General features: G+C 40.8%; 1 protein-coding gene across 5 annotated transcripts in view; it reads right to left on the bottom strand.

Annotated features, from left to right (window-relative positions):
- Positions 1-19,518, bottom strand: part of LOC123318044 (fibrosin-1-like protein) — a 166,140-nt gene that overhangs the window by 125,271 nt on the left and 21,351 nt on the right. For all 5 annotated transcript variants that reach the window (XM_044904723.1, XM_044904725.1, XM_044904722.1 and 2 more), the window contains exons 2-4: positions 11,676-11,789; positions 5,091-5,210; positions 4,832-4,867 (exon numbers count right to left, since the gene is read on the bottom strand). In XM_044904723.1, the coding sequence (XP_044760658.1) occupies positions 4,832-4,867; positions 5,091-5,210; positions 11,676-11,789 (270 nt within the window). The remainder of the gene's footprint in view (positions 1-4,831; positions 4,868-5,090; positions 5,211-11,675; positions 11,790-19,518) is intronic.

Here is a 19,518-nt window from a genome sequence, read left to right as displayed (position 1 = left end):
TACAGCGAACGACGTTTCGAAGCCAACATAGAGAAATAAGACTATTTCTTGTTCTCTAAAAATAATAAAAATAAGTTTATTGGTCCCATTACAAACGAAATAAGGACTTCTGCACCTAATCGAATATAAAGAGTAGACTGCTGATTTGAGGAGGGTTTCGTTGCACCTGAGGTCTATTGTTCCCCTATCAGAGCTGTTCTAGCTATTAGATGGTCTACAACGGGCCCTCCAGTGCTAGAGTTCTACTGGACTCCAGTATCTGGGTTCTGGAACTAAAGAGTTTCTAGCTCCTTCCCCTGAGTTTCTGCTACACCCATTCTCTCTAGGTGCTTCCCGATGCCGCAATGATCTGTGAGGAATCCAGTGAAGAGGTGTAGTATGTTCTTACTAAGATCCAGATCCTTCTTAGATCTCGCAATGTTAAAGTTTCCCAGGAACTTCTTGAAATACTCCAGTCTCGGAAGATTCCTTCAGGGTCAGAGTACCATAATTCCCTTAAAGCTTTTTCCTTCTCCAGCAACTGTTTCTTGTAGCTACGTTTACCTATACATAAAAAGTTTCTGAGCTAATGAAAGGATGTGATGCTCCTTTCCCGGTAAGTGTATTGGCCTTTCATTTCCTGTGATTCCCGAGAACCCATATTGAGACCATGTAGATCTTTTTTTTCTCTACCCTACTCGCCAATGGTGTTGATAAAACCGACAACATTCTAAGGATCCTTGGCTGTTGCCTCGTGAGTATCCAGGACCGGTTTTCCCATATGAATTGTTCTTAGGCCAATCAGCTCTGGACACTTGCATACCATATGTTCAGCTGTTTCTGCTTCTGATCCACAGAACCTACAAATCTCATCTGCTGACTTTCCTATACGGTACAAATGATATTTGTACAGACAGTGTCCTGTCAGCAGTCCCACCATCACCAGAAACTCAGATCGTGACAGCTTCAACAGCTTTCTGGTGTAGGTCGGTGAAATCATCACGAATTACCTGAGTAAGTCCAGGAGTGTTTCTCCAGAGGGTTATTCTGTTGTTCAACTCCCATTGTTGGACCGCTGCCTTATATTGGACTTCTCGAAGCCCACAGAAAGTCTCAGCTACAGCAGGTGTTAAACTCGATGATCTTTTTGCAAGTTCATCGGCTTTTTCATTTCCTTCAACACCAAAATGCTCTGGTACTCATGGTAGATTCACTTTGTTGCCTCTGGCCAGTTGCTTTATAGTATTACGGCACTCCCATGTCAGCAGAGATCCCTGGCAATGTCATTCCAGGCACCTCACTATATCATATTTCTGAAAGACGCCTAGACAACGGCCTGACCATAGTAAGCATATAGACAGATAAGTAGATGCTTTATTGCTTCCGAACAATAACAATGAAAATGGAATAGGTCAGAAGACAAACAACGAAAAACATTAATAAGGTCTGCTTTTTCAGTAGTCCCTGACCTCAGTAATATTGTATGGTTCACAATTCATCATTTATATAATGAGAGGGAAGTGCTTGAAGAATATAAGTAGTTTAAAAATGCAAAATCCGTGGGCTAATAGAATGCTATTTGATCTGAATAAGCCTCTTCAATATTCTCTACAACCTTTGAATAAAAATTGTTCTACAGCCCATATACAGAGTAACACAACATAAGAAACCCAGTGAATAAACCACTGGTGAAAATTCAAGGATATCTTTTTGGAACTACATAATCTTTCATAACTACTGATTTTTTTCTACGAAGTGAGCCTCTTTAAATTCTCCCATGTTTATTTATTCGAATAACGTTTATAGAAACGACTCCTCATCCATCTTTGAGCAAGTTTAATCAGATTCGATCATATTTGTCAATGCGTGTCAAAAATGCACACTTTGATGGTTTTCTCTTCAGTTTATGCAAGGAGCGCACCAAGTAACGTTCGACGTTGACGCTTAACACCGGCCTATAGGTGGCGCTGCGACCTAAATTTTACCTTGTACATCGCATCCAACTGAAAGCGAGTACCACGCCATTCAAAAAAAGATCATTGTTTAAGTTCACTTGAGAACCATTTCAATCGCATCTAATCACCCAATAATCCCTCCATTTCCATCCTAATTCGCCCAAAACCTCGCCTTCCCATCTGCCTTCCATCGGATTAATTGCTCCCACGGCGTTAATGATCCGGAACCCTCCGAGGTCCACGAGTGGCAATCTTGCGGTGGGAAGAACCGTCTCCCCGACCCCCGGTCATCCTGACGGGTCCGTTGTCTTCCTTCGTCCGTCTTTACGACGCCGCCAACGGGCACGGCTAATTGAATTGCGTCAATAACCATCTCGTCCGCTGACCGGGATACCCTTCCTATCCGTCGAGTGGATCCGCACGTAGCATCATAACGTCAATTAGTTTGGCGAGAGCAGTCCGTGAAAGGGGGGCGAGCGGTGATTTCGCGTGCTCAGCACAGCCTCCCTAGGTCCTTCGGGATGTATTTCGGCTTTATGCGGTCGCGGTAACAATGATTGGAACTGACGCGTCGGCTTTACGGCCGATCGATGGAATTGGGTAACGCGCGCCATTTTGTAGCGCCACTGGACGGATGCCGAAGGTAAGGCAGTGACAGAACGTGGATACCAAGTCTTCTGTCTATATTGGCCTAATTACACCTACCGGGTGCTCGGCCGAGACAGCCAAAATGCATTAGGCCGAGTGACAGGCAAATGGCTTGTCACCGAGCCCCCAATACCCATCCACTCAGTCGTTCGACACTCGGCCAATGCAATCACGTTTGCGCCTGGCGAGTGCCACTGTTCCTTTGCAACTTTCTTATCATTCATTATCCATTCAATTGTTTTCTTCCTTCAAATCCTCCCATTATAATCAATGAAATTTACCACTATATCACTGAAGTGGCGGACTGAAAAAATCTTTGACTACGCCACTGCATTCTACCTGAAAAAGTGTCTGTAGAATGCAATAGGCCTGTTTTGGTTCGCTTTTAGGATGGTTCCAGAACGGTTCAAAACAGTCGCATATTTATTTATTCAGCGTAAGCTCGCGCGTAGCATGCGTGTAGCTTCCCACACCATTGCTGCTCCACTACTTTGAACCGATTCGGAACCGCCTCAAGTGCGAACCAAAACAAAGCTAATATTTGTTTTTCCATATCACTGAAACTTTACGTAATCGGGGCATCAATTTAAAGAGCCGAAAAATAAGTTTCCACTTGTAACTTGAAAACAGAAGATAGAGGGTTGCGGTTTTGGCCTTTATCCGTCTTTTGGTAACCAATGTGGGAAACGTGCCCATCCATTTTTCCCTAGATCTTATGGTTACAGAGCTGCCATTCAATCCCATCAAATTTTGCCCACCCTGTACACCCAACCGAAGGATGTTTCCATTTCTTTTTGATCCAATTAAATGGTTGATCGTCAAAAACATTACATTATAAATGGGCGTTGTGACCCTTCAGCATAAGATGCTCTGCAGTAATAAAGCATTCCCAAATGATGTCCCGGTGAAAATTCCGCATTTTCCTTTAACCGAATAGATGATAATCACTTATATTACACAAGACATGGTATTGTGACAATTCAGCATCTTGTAGTCTATTGTAATGTAATTACTATTATTTGACCCTTGTTCGCTGTGCCTCGATTAGCTTTCCTGGAACTGCGACCAGTAGATCTTTTGCTCTCTACCCTACTCATTCATAGAAACCCAAGGAGGTTGTCAATGGTGTTGATAAAACCAACAACATTCTTAGGGGCCTTGTCCGTTATCTCGTGTTTATCCAGCACAGCCATATGAATAGGCCAGCCAGCTCTGGACACTTGCATAGCATGTGCTCAGCTGTTTCTGCTCTGATCCACAGAGCATACAAATCTCATCTGCTGACTTTCCCACATGGTACAAATTATAATATATTTATACCGACAGTGCCCTGTTAGCAGTCCTACCACCACCCGAAGCTCAGCTCGTGACAGCTTTAGTAGTTTTCTGGTGTAGGTCGATGAAATCATTACCAATTTCTTTGAGTAAGTCCAGGAGTGTTTCTCCAGAGGGTTATTCTGTTGTTCAACTCCCATTGTTGGATCGCTGCCTTATATTGGTCTTTTCGAAGCCCACAGAAAGGCTCTAGTCCAGCAGAACTTAACCTTGATGCTCATTTTGCAAGTTCATAGGCTTTTTCATTTCCTTCAACACCACAATGCCCTGGTACCCATAGTAGAGACACTTTATTGACTCTGGCCAGTTGCTTTATGGTATTACAGCACTCCCATGTCAGCAGAGATTCCTGGCAGTGTGATTCCAGGGACCTCAGCGTGGCCTGGTTGTCCGTGGTGATATGCACCCTTTTGATGTTAATTTCTAGACACTCCTGAGCGCATAAGTAAACAGCCAGTGTCTCGGTCTGTAAAACAGAGGGTTCACGTCTCAGGGCTTTAGAGACACTAAGTTTAGGATTGTAGATTGTAATGTAATATTTCTCTAGGATATTAGTAGCTCTTGGATTACACAAATACTCAGAATATTCCATATTCAGGATGGCACGTCCTTAGGAAGATCAAAATTGCGATTTGGATTGACGAGTCAGTTGCAATTAATACCTAGTCGAAATCCTATTCCCCTATCAAAAGTCCTCGAAAAGTTACAAGGGGTAGCTTCGGATAGAATCAACAACAAACAGGAATAACTCGGGAATGTCAAGTGTAATAAAATTCGGACCGGTGTAATAACTTATAATGAAAATTCAACAAATTGTACTATGACTCCAGTTTTAGCTGGTGGTGGTGTAGTTTCAAGTAAAGAAATACGGAAAATCGAAAATCTAACCGCAAAATACACCAAAAACTACTTACGATATATCCTTTTCCAGAGCTGCAACGGCTGCTCGCCTGCAACAGATAGACAAACAACCAATTAAACCAAAGTCCAAAACAAGGGTTAATTTAATCCCCATTCCTGCCTGTCGGGCGTGAAGAAGACTGATACGCAGAGCGGGGACGGAATCGGTGTTGCGTATATATGTACACATACAGGGGGACGAGATCGTAAGCGCGACTCGAAAGGGGTTCGAAGAATGGGGATGGGGGCGCGTGCATTGCTGTTGATACTTACGTCGCTGAGTCTGTCCCTGGAGCTGTCAGCATCACGTGGCGGTACTGAGGAACCGGTCAGTCTTTCGGACGCACGTCCGCTGTCGTCGCTCGTGGCTAGGTCGTGCGTCAAGGTTAAGCCCTGGAAAAAAAATGGCAGGTGATAGCGTTGGTCAATGTCTAGTCACTTTTGGCGTATGGATACAAGTTGGTAGTTGAACAAGTCGTCTTCAAATGAAATTTTTGCTCTGAACAATGCCGAGTGGATCATGTACAGGGTGGGCAAAATTGGTGATACCTGAACTACAAATTTTTCGCCCCAACGAGATAGAGGAAAATGCATGGCACATTACGGTCATCTTTTTTCGAGAAACTAATAATGCCATCAACTTCCTCTATCTTCTTTTGCTTTCGAGTCATAGGTCAAAATTGAAATTTCAACTTTGGTCATTATCTCCGTTTCTGTTTGAGCTAGGATGTTGAAATGAAAACATTATACAGACACTTCTTGATAGCAATACAGTGGCGTACTATGATTTTTTCCAACAGGTACATTTGCTGAGCTATAACATAAAGATGTGTTTTTCCTTAACAGTAGTTTACATTGACTTAGAAAGACTGAGGCCGATGTATGATATATTTCTGCAACGGTAAAAAAATGGCGATTCTTACAAGTCATTTCAAACTACTGTTTTCATACGAAAAAAAAAACACAACTTATTTATTTATTTATGAAAAACAGGAATACAAACAGGTAACCCCAGAAACTTTATGTTATAGCTCAGCAAATGAACCTGTTGGAAAAAATCATAGTACTCCACTATCAAAATGGCGTCTGTATAATGTTTTCATTTCAACATCCTAGCACAAACAGAAATGTAGAAAATGAACAAATATGAAATTTCAATTTAGGCCTATAATTCAAAAACAAAAGAAGATAGAGGAATACAGTTGATTGCCATCAACTAATAATGCCAGAAACTAATAATGCCATATTAGTTTCTAGAAAAAAGACGACATGAATGGCACATTCATTTTCTTCTATCTCGTTGGGTTAAAAAAAGTTGTAGTTCAGGTACCACCAATATTGCCCACCCTATACATATTGGTATTCTTTTGAAGCTGCTAATTGAACATCATTTTGACTTCATTATCGAAAGAATTAACCCATATAAAGAAGGCTTTGTTCGACTTCCATGTCCAAGGGATATCGCCTGATATCCCCACTTTTTTTCATCCCGATTGCATTTCGGCCATGACGACCCTTCTGGCGAGCATCGCCGGCAAATCCCTCGGGAGAGAACGCAGGCACGAGCTAGGCACCCCAGGCAATTCGATAACTGGGGAAAATAAGCCACGAAACACCGCAGACAGCACAAACACACACCCAGGCGTATCAAACTCGCGTGCATATTGACCCAATTATTAGAGCTGGCAATAACTGAAACCCCCGTCATATAACGGGCAGGATTTTGATAAAATTTCGTCGCAGGGGATGACCTTACGTGGAACTCCAACAAGAAGCCCTACAATTTTAACACACTACTTCAAAGTAGTATATCTCGAAGTATTCCAAGCAAAACTCAGAGAGAAAATGAAAATGAAAATAGTTAAACATGGAAAACGCTCTTTGTTCACCGATAGACCCCTAAAAAAACAATAAAAATGAGAATTTTTAAAATTTTCCTTAGGAACGACCCTAAGTACGGCTCTGTCGTGTATCGTAAATTCTAGACACTCTAGAACCATCCAGAATGATTGGTAAAAGTATGCAAAGTAAATTTCAGTGTGGATAAATAAAAAAAGCTTGAAGACATCCCAATTAACGAAAAACGCAACAATATTATTTTACCCTAATCTAATAGGAGGTATATCAGAAAAACCTCTGAAAGCTTCTCGGCATTTTCTCGCAAAGACGTCGAATTTCCAATTTCAAAAGAAGTCCAAGTATAGAAACTAAAGTGAATACATTGCGCGCCCAATAATAATGAAAGGATCGGACGAAACGCTTAAAAGTGGCGAGATTATCAAAACAAACTCGTGTAATCCCACCAGGTAAACAGAGAGGGAGCAGGCCTCATTGTCCGACCCAACTACCATAATAATGAGGGATATTGGCCAACAGAAGGTTTCTCGAAACATCACGCTACCTCGCCGAGAAAAAAAAAAGTTGAGGCAGGTGCAGGCATTGAATGCGCGGCAATGGTAAAATGGATAAAGAATATGCCGTGAAAGGTGTGTAATCCCCATTTTATTGTAAGCTCCCGGCGAAGAATTGTGGGTTTACGTAAAGGATACAATGCGGAGTCTTCAGTGGAGGTTTATCGTCCTCAATTTGTCCCAAGAGAATGTTCAAAAATTGTATAAACAAGTTGCGATATCGAAGAGTGCCACACGCGTAACAACGGAAATATTGGAAGTAGAAATCAATTCAAGATATTATCTGGGTTTGAATTGAATCAAAAGGTGCATGCTCGAAAAATTAGCCACTAGCTAATGATTTACAACATAACCAGCTGATTGGCCATAAAGAAAGCTATAAGGAAATGAATTTCATGAATGCCGAGGCCAAAAACACTACTCTTCGCTCTATAAGTCGAATCGGTACTTCTTACCCTGTTATCGGTGCTAACTTGACTTATGTCAAACTGACGTTAGCATATATCTGTCAGAAAAGTCAGGCGGAGTCAAAATCTGTTTCGGAAAAGATTTGACCTCTTCCAGTGTTTTCATAGACGTCTGTGATCAGATGCACTTCCGTAAACTCCCTGTAGAGACAAAAGATTTCGTGACAACGTTCGCGCGTCCCCTACGACCCCTAATAAACGTGACACCACCCGCACGATTGACAGCGACGTGCGTGCGAGTCTTAATGATACGTATAAAAAAACATAATCGCTCAATTACGCATTGTTATTATCCAATTAGGGAGATCGCGACTCCTTAATGGTTCGAATATTAATGCGGATCCCGTACGCTGACGACCAAAAGCCATTCATTAAGATAATTCACTTAATAACCCCAATTTTATGGCGGTATTATTGTTACCCTTTCCCCCTGACCGCCAGCGATGGGCTGGCTGCTGCGCATGCAACTGCCGCGGGCGTTCTTGAGATGTCGCTAGGCGAACGCCGTCGGCCCATAATTAAAACTGATTTGTACGCGGTTGACTAGATTAGATGAATGCTTCCCAAGTTGTCCTATTTTATGACTGATGAACTTAGTAGGCACTGCGGTTTCAATCGAGATATATCATTTTCCTTATGTCTCGGTATCAAAATTGTTCCATTTAAACGTGATAAAGAATAAGGCACGTATGTAACCGGAATTTTTGTTGATAATTCAAGCTAAGTGATCTATTCCCGATACCTTTTTATGGAGGGGAAGTAAAACATGTATAATTCATGATTTTTCGGTGTTATTTTAATAGATATCGGTATTAAAAATTCTGCAGCTATATTTATACAGGGTGAGTCTTTGATTCGTACAAATATTTCAACAGTAGATTCTTGAGGTCGAAAAAAACACTTGTTTCCTAATTTTCTCCGATAAAAAGATATAGCCCTTTTAAGTTTCCATAATGAGTTATGCCACCACCACCGAGCTAAATCTGTGGCACTAGACATCTGTGGAGCTACCCAAAGTAGGTACCAAATTTTTCGAATATTACAGATATTTTATTTTTAAACAGTATACGAGAAAATATGAAGAATACTTTCATTTTACAAAACGTTCAAATATTCATTAGATACCGTTGAACTTAGTTTGAAGAATTGGGTTCCTTGAAGTTTTGGTATTTTTATGTTACGTGATGGTCATAATGAGAAAACTGGAAGACTTAGATAGTATCTTGTGTTCGAAAAAGGTAAATCAAATAAATGAAAAACTATATTCTGAAATTCATTCCATTCGATGAAACCGTTTGTGAGATACATTTTTGTATGGTTTTCAACAGCCTGTACCTTTCAAACTGAGCCTTTTCCGAAAAAAGGGTAAAGGAAAAAAGTGTTTCTTTTGACCGAGCTTTTGACCTTAAGAATCTACTGTTGAAATATTTGTATGAGTCAAAGACACACCTTGTATACTAACTAGTGGCCATGAAATTTAACTTAACCGGCTGATTTGCCATAAAAAAAACTATAATCAAATGACTTCCATAACGCCGAGGCCAAAAGCACTACTCTTCGCTCTATAAATGGAATCGGTACTACATACCCCTGCCTGTTATCGATGCTAACTTCACTTATGTCAAACTGACCTTAACCTATACTTGTCAGAAACGTCAGGCGGAGTCAAAATCTATTTCGAAGTAGGTTTGACCTCTTCCACCGTCGAAACAACAGAAATAAAGTAAAATGTACTAGCTTCTCGTCAGTTTGACTCTGAAATGTGGCTGAACTACCTCAAAATTACCAATAAATCGGTTCATTAGATTCTGATTGGGCAATTTGGGCAGAAACGGCCGAGACTCAGTACTCGTTCCAAACTCTCCATTAAAACCATGCCGTTAACACAAATTCTCCAGCACGAATTCGGCAATCAAGATTCCGACCAAACATTACCTCCTATTAACGGTAGAAACCACAACTCGGAAAATACCACCGTATTGTGACTTTGTGGCGACATCTACCGAACACGAGGGGACACGCGGACAAAGGGAAAAACACCCCTAAGGCTAAAGTTCCCCTTTCCGCGAAAGGAAAACGCGCAGAAAGAGAAGGGAACCTTGGCAGAGAAAGACGAAAGATATGGGCGGCAGGGGATGAGGGAAGGGAGCATCCCTCGGATGACTTGCCGCGGCTAGATTAACCGCAGACTGTAAACATGGCACTCTAGGATTTACAACAGTGTCCTTGCACCGACTAGGACTGGCAGGGGTGGCAGAGTTTTCGATTAATTAATTTTAGTGAGGCCGCGAACGTGATTTGTATCATGTGGGTCTCTTCAAAGATGTGAAAAAGTCAAGGATCGCACAGGTCTTCGTATCGTTATTGAATCTACAATTATCTACTAAGTTTCAGAAGATTTATATTAATTTGTTTGAATACGAGGATATGTTGAAAAATTCTTAGCCTACTATGGAACCAAACAAAATTTCAATGTCAAAATATTTTATTACTTAACATATTCTGTTCTTATGGCTACATTTATTACAGCGAACCTGCAACGTCCCTAGACCTTAAAAAAAAAATGTTTCTTCTTGCTCTGCAAACCAGACCTCCACAGCTTTTATTACCTCCTCGTTGTAAGGCAGTAATTGCTTTTAAACTTTCAGTTGAGTAAAGAGATGATAGTCGGATGGAGCCGAATCTGGTGAATATGGGCGGCGCTCTAGTAATTCAAACCCTAAATCACCAATTTTTTGCATGACAACATGAGATTTGTGTGCAGGGGTGTTGTCCTGCAAAAACAAAACACCTTTGGATAGCTTTCCGCGTCTTTTCTCTTCAATTTTTTCCCGTAGAGTGCTCAGTACTGTCGAATAGTAATATCCAGTTACTGTTCTACCCTTATCCAAAAAAATCAATCATGATTACTCTATGGCATTCCCAAAAAACTGAAGCAAGAACTTTTCCAGCAGATTTTTGGACCCGAAACTTCTTAGGTCTTGGAGAACCAGAGTGTCGCCATTCCATCGTTGTTGCTTTGTTTCTGGATCGTAGAAATGTACCCGAGTCCCATCCATAGTAACAATTCGGTTTAAGAAGTCTACATCGTTTTCAAATCGAGCACAGATCGAACGCGATGCTTCTACCCTTGCACGCTTTTGGTCAACATTCAAACATTTAGGGATCCATTTTGCAGCAATTTTTCTCATCTCCAAATTGACGTGAACTATATGATGAACGCGTTCGTATGAAATATTCAGTGCTTCAGATATCCGTTTTAGCCCAATTCGACGGTCTGATAAAATAATGTCGTGAGCTGCATCGATACTGACACAGAAACTGGCCTTCTCGATCGGTCATCATCTTCAATGGAAAATTTACCTCTTTTGAAGCTTGCAGTTGCAATTTTTCGATTTTCACAATTTCGGTGGACATCAAATTAGTTTGTATATACTGATTATATAATGCTATTCTACATAAATATGAGGATAGAGTTACTTCCCCCATCAATTTGAGTTCAACCCAAAAAGAAGATGAGATGATACAAATCGCTAAATTCCAAAATTGACATCACTCATGATACAAACACTGCAGATTTTTTCTATCGAAAACCGCACTTTTACGAATTTTCCGTCCTGTCGCTATGCGGACCATCATCTCCCCCCTAACCCCCGGATAACCATTTCCGATTGACATTTTCAGCCTGGCCGAGTACGAGCTGTATTGATTTGTGATTATCCGTGTTTATGGAACACGAAAACCAATTACCGATCGGCCAATTGGAACGGAAATAACAATTATGATCCCTGAGGACGTAGACGGAAACGTATAGAAACGTCGTGAAACCTCGTCGTATTACGGGGCCCGTTCGATACGTTTCGAATTACCGAATTCAATGATAGTCACGGGGAGGGGGATAACTCGGGGCGAAATTGCCTTCGTGGAAGAATGTGATTGATCGGCATACTTAACCCTTTTCTTTTATTTCGTATACTTACGTGATTATTATGTACCGATATATGGTGAGTAATGCGTTCTTTCGTCTCTAGTTTCGGCCTCTCGATCTCCACCAAACGTTTGATGTTCTCCTTGCTAGATATTTTAAGGACGAGCTGCAACAAAGAGAAAGACACTTGTTAATAATAATAATAATAAAATGATTAGTAAGCAGTTAGAACTATGTCAATGTAAATACATAACTGACAACATATAACAACACATATTTACAAAGAATATATAAATAAATCATCATGTAATTGATAGGTTCCCCATATACAACGAAATTAGCAGTGGCTCACCAAAAAAATGTTCTGGATTAAAACAGGGGACAGTGTTCCAGAAAGAATATCACCCTGTAAATTCCTCGGTAAATTCGCTATCGAAATTGGCCGGTCACATGGTATGTCTTGTGAATTATAGATACTTAAGAGCAAAACTTGAGAAACATTCTAAATTCAACACCCTGTATCGAAAACGATTCTTTTGCGTACCCATTTTTATGAGACATTTTATTCTTAAAATAACTCAAGGAATCTCCTCTTTTCTTTTGTACCTCCAATTTAGGAACACCCTGTATACTAGTAACAGACAATGTAACAACCAGGGCAAAATGATTTTATTTCCCTTTTCGAAGAAGATCCAGAATAGTTTTCTTTCAAACGTATACGAGTAGCTTATATTACAATGGGGAATTCTCCTCAATTTGGGTTATCCCTGCATATGCAAGTTTAAACTGAATAATTATGAGTTTCATCATGACTTTTTCAAATTCATCGCGGAAACTATTCAAAATCATCCTTCAAATATGGGGTTTTAAAATTTAAATCACTTTGTGCGGAGTTTACAATTTGGCAACAGCGCATAGAAGACAATGAAAAGATCAATGTCCGATCAGCTTGTTTATAAAATAACAGCTGTTGATCTACCGGCGCGTACTCACTGGCGAGCTTCAACTGCAACCGGCCATAAAAATCCCATAAAATTTTACGACCTTCCTCGTTCGACGCAGTCTTCATACACAGCCATCTTTGTCTATCTAATCAAGATAATGCATTTGTTGTCCTTTATTATCAAGGCATATTTCAGTCGATGTTGCCAGCTTGAGCAATTCTCACAAAACGCTTTAAACTTTAAATTGCCATTTTTATTATATTTCTCATTTTTAAGTGCTTAAAATATTTTTTTTTTGGGAAACGGTTGAAATGGTTATTTCAAAATGTGATGTTTCAAAGATATTTCATAAAAAATACGTCATTTTCGTCAGAAGGAGTATTACCTATTATAATATGTACGCCAAATTTCAGTTGAATATCTTGTGAAGTGTAGATACTACAAGATCGATACTTGAAGAAAATTCTAAATTTAACACCCCGTATCTCGAAAACGATTCGTTCGCGTTACCACGTTCATGAGACATTTTTTTTCTAAAAATCACTCAAGGAATCTTCTCTTTTCATTTGTACGTCCAATTTAGGAACAGCCTCTATACTAGTGACATAGACAACGCAACAACCAGATCAAAATGATTTAATTTCCCTCTTCAAAGGAGAATTAGATCCAGTGCAGTTTTTTTTCGAACAGATACGAGTAGCTTATATTACAAATAACAATTATAAATATACAGAGTGAGTCTTTGACTCGTACGAATATTTCAACAGTAGATTCTCGAGGTAAAAAGAAACATTTTTTCATTTACCATTTTTTCCGAATCGGCTCGGTTTAAATATACAGGCTGTTGTCAAAAAAATTATTTTATTTATTTATTATCTCACAAACGGTTTTATCGAATAATATGAATTTCGGAATATAGTTTTTCATTTATTTGATGAATCTTTTTCGAACACAAGATATCACCCACGCCTTCCAGTTTTCTCATTATGGCCATTACATATACCTACCATAAAAATACCAAAAATTCAAAGAACACAACTCTTGAAAGTAAGTTGGACACTATCCAATAAATATCTAAGCGTTTTGTAAAATAAAGGTATTCTTCACATTTTCTCGTGTAATGCGCCGTTTTCGAGTAATTTGATGTTCAATAATCAAAAAGTATCAGTGGAATTTGATACATTGGCTGAATACAACTCTGTTTAAAACATGCACAGATGTGTAGTGTCGCAGATTTAACTAGTTATTCTGAAGGTAATCTTCTTCCTACAAGGGTGGCACAGCACATTATGGAAACTTTAAATGGCTATATCTTTTTATCAGGGCCGAATCCGAAAAAATGATATAGAAAAAAAGTGTTTCTCTTGACTTCAAGTATCTACTGATAAAATATTTACACAAGTCGAAGACCCACCAGAGATTTGCCCCACCGCTCCCTAAAATCACTCTTGGAACCGCCACTGCCTGAAATTATTTCCGATAAATTCAGTGATACAGGGTGTTCCTTCTTTTATTCTACTTTATGACAGATAGACGGCGAGAAAAGATCTCGTTTTTCGCTAGGGTGGAACCTCAAAGTCCGTCTCGGTCGCCGAAGAACAGCTGGTGGTGGTACCCGGGGGTCAGTGTCCGGTCCCTACCGGTGGCAACAGCCGCAAGGTCGAAGGCTGCTGCCGCGAACCGCCCGGGTCCCGAAGAACCGGATTCCGTACGTCTGTATCTGTAGCGCGCGAGAGAGAAAAGGTAACGACGACGCCTTATTCCGAACTAACGATCGGCCGTCAGCTTTCGACAGATGTCAACAAGAAGAGTACGCGCGGGTACTTTTATCGCGGCAATTATATAAATGACGTTTCGATCCGGTCCGGTCGCATCGGCACGCGGTCGCGTTCTCCGTCCGATCACTTGAGATATGTACCGACAGGGTTTTTAGGCGGACATGTTCCATTCATCCCGTCGAGGTGGGACTTTTATAAATGTCGTACATTTTTTTTTGGTTAGGTGCCGTACGTCTCAATCGGTACCAGAGCGTTCGATGAAGGCACAATAGAACCATATTTCATGAGGAGTCATTGCACACTGCACAGTGGGTCTCGAAGACTCAAATCATTGTTGTCCATGTGATAATGAAATTGAGGAAAAACTTCTGCTGATAATCTCTAATACTGATATCTTCTAAAAAGGTTTTTTGACGAAATCATCGGAGACTGTCAAATTAAAGTCGAAATCTTTGTCCGAAAGATGTGTAGGAAATCCCGACGTGGAATGTAGTAAAAAAGCGAGAGAATTGAGCTTTCGATCAGTAGGTGAATGATATTTTAGGGGTTCAGAGCTGAAGTGAACCAAGTCCATTCAGCCTAATTTTGAGATGAATGGCTTAGAAGTTGTTTATGACCAATTAATTCAAAAGTGACTTCTTTAGATTTTAAAAGGATAGAATGCAAGCATAGGCTTACATTAGAATAATAATAAATAAAGAAGTCACTGTTGAATTAATTGGTGATAAACAACTTCTAAGCCATTCCTCTCAAAACTAGGCTGCATGGATTTGGTTCACTTCAGCTCTGAACCCCTCATTTCTAGCTTCTAGACCTCCAGTCTCTAGACATTTAAAAAAAAAATTCTTCTTGCTCTAGAAATCATACTTCCACAGCTTTCATTACCTACTCGTTGGAAGAAAATTTACGACCTTTTAAACTTTTTTTCAGTTGAGGAAAGAGATGATAGTCGGATGGAGCCAAATCTGGTGAATAAGAAGGGTGTTCTAGTAATTCAAACCCTAAATCACGAATTTTTTGCATGGCAACATGAGATTTGTTTGCAGGGGAGTTGTCCTGCAAAACCAAAACACCTTTGGATAGCTTTCCGCGTCTTTTCTCTTTAATTTTTTCCCGTATAGTGGTCAGTAATGTCGAATAGTAATCTCCGGTTATTGTTCTACCCTTATCCAAAAAATCAATCATGATTACTCCACGGCAATCCCAAAAAACTGAAGCATGAACTTTTCCAGCAGATTTTTGGACACGAAACTTCTTAGGTCTTGGAGAACCAGTCACCATTCCATCGATTGTTGCTTTGTTTCTGGATCGTAGAAATGTACCCAAATCTCATCCATAGTAACAATTCGGTTTAAGAAGTCTACATCGTTTTCAAATCGAGCACAGATCGAACGCGAAGCTTCTACCCTTGCATGCTTTTGATCAACATTCAAACATTTGTGGATCCATTTTGTAGCAATTTTTCCCATGTCCAACTTGACGTGAGCCATGAGATAAACGCATAAAATCATGTCATCAACTGCTTCGATATTTTCGGGGACTGACACAGAAACTGGCTTTCCCGATCGGTCATCAACTTCAATGGAAAATTTACCTCTTTTGAAGCTTGCAGTCCAATTTTTCACGGTCGCATACGAAGGACATTGATCACCAAGGGTATTAAGCATATCTTTGTAAATCTGCTTACCTCTTAACCCTTTTAAATATAGGTACTTGATGATGGCTCCATACTCCAATTTTTCGATTTCACAATTTCGGTGGACCTCTTCTGGACTGGAAGACGTGGGTGATATCTTGTGTTCGAAAAAGATTCATCGAATGGATGAAAAACTATTTCCCAAAATTCATTTCATTCGATAAAACCGTTTGGGAGATAAATAACATTTTTTATGGTTCTTCAACAGCCAGTATCTTTTAAACCGAGCAAAATGGTAGAGGAAAAAACTGTTTTATTCGACCTCAAGAATCTACTGTTGAACTCACCCTGTATAAAAAATTCTATGTAGGGATCTTTTTCACAGGTTCTTGTACAATAGTGAGGTGCGCTGATGGGCAACGATAACAGATAACGGTCTGTAGTACTGATTAGACTCGTAGAATACTGTCTTTGGTCTCGTTATTCATGAAATATGTTTTTTTAAGGCGAATCGTCCGGAAAAGGTACATCTCCTGGTCTACTAGTTCCGACTGAGACTCCAGATTCGAACGAAGAAAATACCTTCCGCGTGAAATCCCCACAAAAATGTAATTAGACCGTTTCCGCCTTTCGATCGGTCCTTTCAAATTAGTATTATTAGTACGTCTTCACTTCCTCCGCACACAACGAGACAATCTGTCACGCTTGCCACGAAATAACGAGTTTATTGTTCCGCCGTTATCGGTCTCGCGAAAGGAGGCTCAGATTGGTTCTTAATGGACTGTAAAGGACCCCATTGTTCTATGAGAGGACTGTTGATTTATACGAATTCCAGTAATTGTTTTCGAAAAGAGCGAGACGGGGGTTCTTTCGATGCTCAATTCGTCTACGAGAAGCGGCTGTAAACGAAACACTAAACTAGTCGTATCGGAAACATCTCGATAAAATCAAAAATATTTTAGGAAATGTTTTTATACGTTATTTCAGTGTCGACTTTTTTCGTATCTGTAACTACATATCTGTAGTGATAAACATTAATATTCTCCATATTTTCTCGATGCAATTCGAGCATTGCTCATCTCCCCATGAAAAAAAAGACCATTTCCTAAAGCGACAATGTGCAATTTTACCTGCATACGTCGTATAATGTTTCCCGTCTGATCCACCCCCTTTAACTCGACACAACTACATACTTCATCCCCTTTGTCGGTTCGCAGTTGTCGCGTTGTTGCACGATCCCTTAATATGTATTACGTTTTCACTTCGGCATTCTCGACGTGGAGGTAAATCTGTCGCATTATACTGTTATAAACCGCGACAGGGCTTTCATCGCCGCAGAAATGATGCGGGGACGAACGAAAGATTTGATGTGCTCACATCTACGAATAGATCGGAAATGGCTCAGATTTTCGGCTTTTCATGAAACAGATTCTTACAAATTATATACAGGGTGGCCTACATAAGTCAACAACAAATCTAGAAATATATGAGTACGATTCGAGCAGTTTCGGTCTGAATACAGGGAAAACCATGGATCAACAGAGCGTAGAAAGAGGAAGTTTATCAATACGACACTAGAAGGTCTGCAGGTCGAACCTATCTGGAAACGCGTACGGAGGCAGAGTGTTCCAAAGCCTTCAGGACGCAGTTCTAGGTGGGATTCAGCTGGTTGGCGAATCATTCTGACAGGTTTCTCAAGCCAGGGGATAAAAGAATTCATATCCAAAGACTATTGATCAAGGAAATATCTAAAGACCCGTGACAGATCGGTCAGAGCGCGCTGATGAAATCGAGGATCCAAACGGTTGTTGATTTTGGGGACAATAGGTAATACTCCTTGTGACGAAAATGATGTATTAATTATGAAATATCTTTGATTTTGAAATAACCATTCCAACTGTTCGAAATTCGAACATTATTCTAAAAAATAATCAAGTTCAATAATATGGAAAATTCCATCTGAATTATTCACAAAACTGGGTCACGCCGAGCGAGCCGTCGATCTACCGAATTCTGCTGACTGGCTAGAAACAATTGATGCAACCGGGGACTCCGTCAGTGCAGTGATACCAAATATGGCAATGTTATTTCTATCGTCATTATTCAATTTAGTATATAAGCTTAGACTGTAATTAATAAAATCATCATTCATCTTCAGTTTGATCAATATACCTCTTGGGCAACTGTGGAGTTAAGACATTCCCTTGAACGTTCTGAGTCTGGTCGTTCAGTTGCCCTAAAAACTTCAAGCAAGTGTTGTTTCAACCAAAGAAACAACATTTTTTGGTCCTTCGAGCCGGATCCCGGCTTCCCCACAGGCGTTGATGATTTGATTGAGATAAGGGTCGTAAATCCTTAGCTCTTATTTTTTCCAGTGGACTCGGTGTGTTCCCTGGCTTTTTTGAAATTTTGATCCGGAAGGCTTGTTCACGGGCTCGGATTTGGCGCTGGATGGCTTCTTCACGGATGCTGTTGTTGGCTCTGGAGGGCTTCTGCTGGCGCTGGATTTGGCTCTGGAAGGCTTCCCCACAGGCGTTGATGATTTAATTGAGATAAGGGTCGTAAATCCTTAGCTCTTATTTTTTCCAGTGGACTCGGTGTGTTCCCTGGCTTTTTTGAATTTTTGATCCGGAAGGCTTGTTCACGGGCTCGGATTTGGCGCTGGATGGCTTCTTCACGGATGCTGTTGTTGGCTCTGGAGGGCTTCTGCTGGCGCTGGATTTGGCTCTGGAAGGCTTCCCCACAGGCGTTGATGATTTGATTGAGATAAGGGTCGTAAATCCTTAGCTCTTATTTTTTCCAGTGGACTCGGTGTGTTCCCTGGCTTTTTTGAAATTTTGATCCGGAAGGCTAGTTCACGGGCTCGTAGTTGGCGCTGGAAGGCTTCTTCACGGATGCTGTTGTTGGCTCTGGAGGGCTTCTGCTGGCGCTGGATTTGGCTCTGGAAGGCTTCCCCACAGGCGTTGATGATTTAATTGAGATAAGGGTCGTAAATCCTTAGCTCTTATTTTTTTTCAGTGGACTCGTTGTGTTCCCTGGCTTTTTTGAATTTTTTGATCCGGAAGGCTTGTTCACGGGCTCGGATTTGGCGCTGGATGGCTTCTTCACGGATGCTGTTGTTGGCTCTGGAGGGCTTCTGCTGGCGCTGGATTTGGCTCTGGAAGGCTTCCCCACAGGCGTTGATGATTTAATTGAGATAAGGGTCGTAAATCCTTAGCTCTTATTTTTTCCAGTGGACTCGGTGTGTTCCCTGGCTTTTTTGAATTTTTGATCCGGAAGGCTTGTTCACGGGCTCGGATTTGGCGCTGGATGGCTTCTTCACGGATGCTGTTGTTGGCTCTGGAGGGCTTCTGCTGGCGCTGGATTTGGCTCTGGAAGGCTTCCCCACAGGCGTTGATGATTTGATTGAGATAAGGGTCGTAAATCCTTAGCTCTTATTTTTTCCAGTGGACTCGGTGTGTTCCCTGGCTTTTTTGAATTTTTGATCCGGAAGGCTAGTTCACGGGCTCGGATTTGGCGCTGGATGGCTTCTTCACG

Source organism: Coccinella septempunctata, chromosome 7 (assembly GCF_907165205.1).
Source record: "Coccinella septempunctata chromosome 7, icCocSept1.1, whole genome shotgun sequence".
Classification (NCBI taxonomy): domain Eukaryota; kingdom Metazoa; phylum Arthropoda; class Insecta; order Coleoptera; family Coccinellidae; genus Coccinella; species Coccinella septempunctata.
This window is presented reverse-complemented; position numbering and strand designations above follow the sequence as displayed.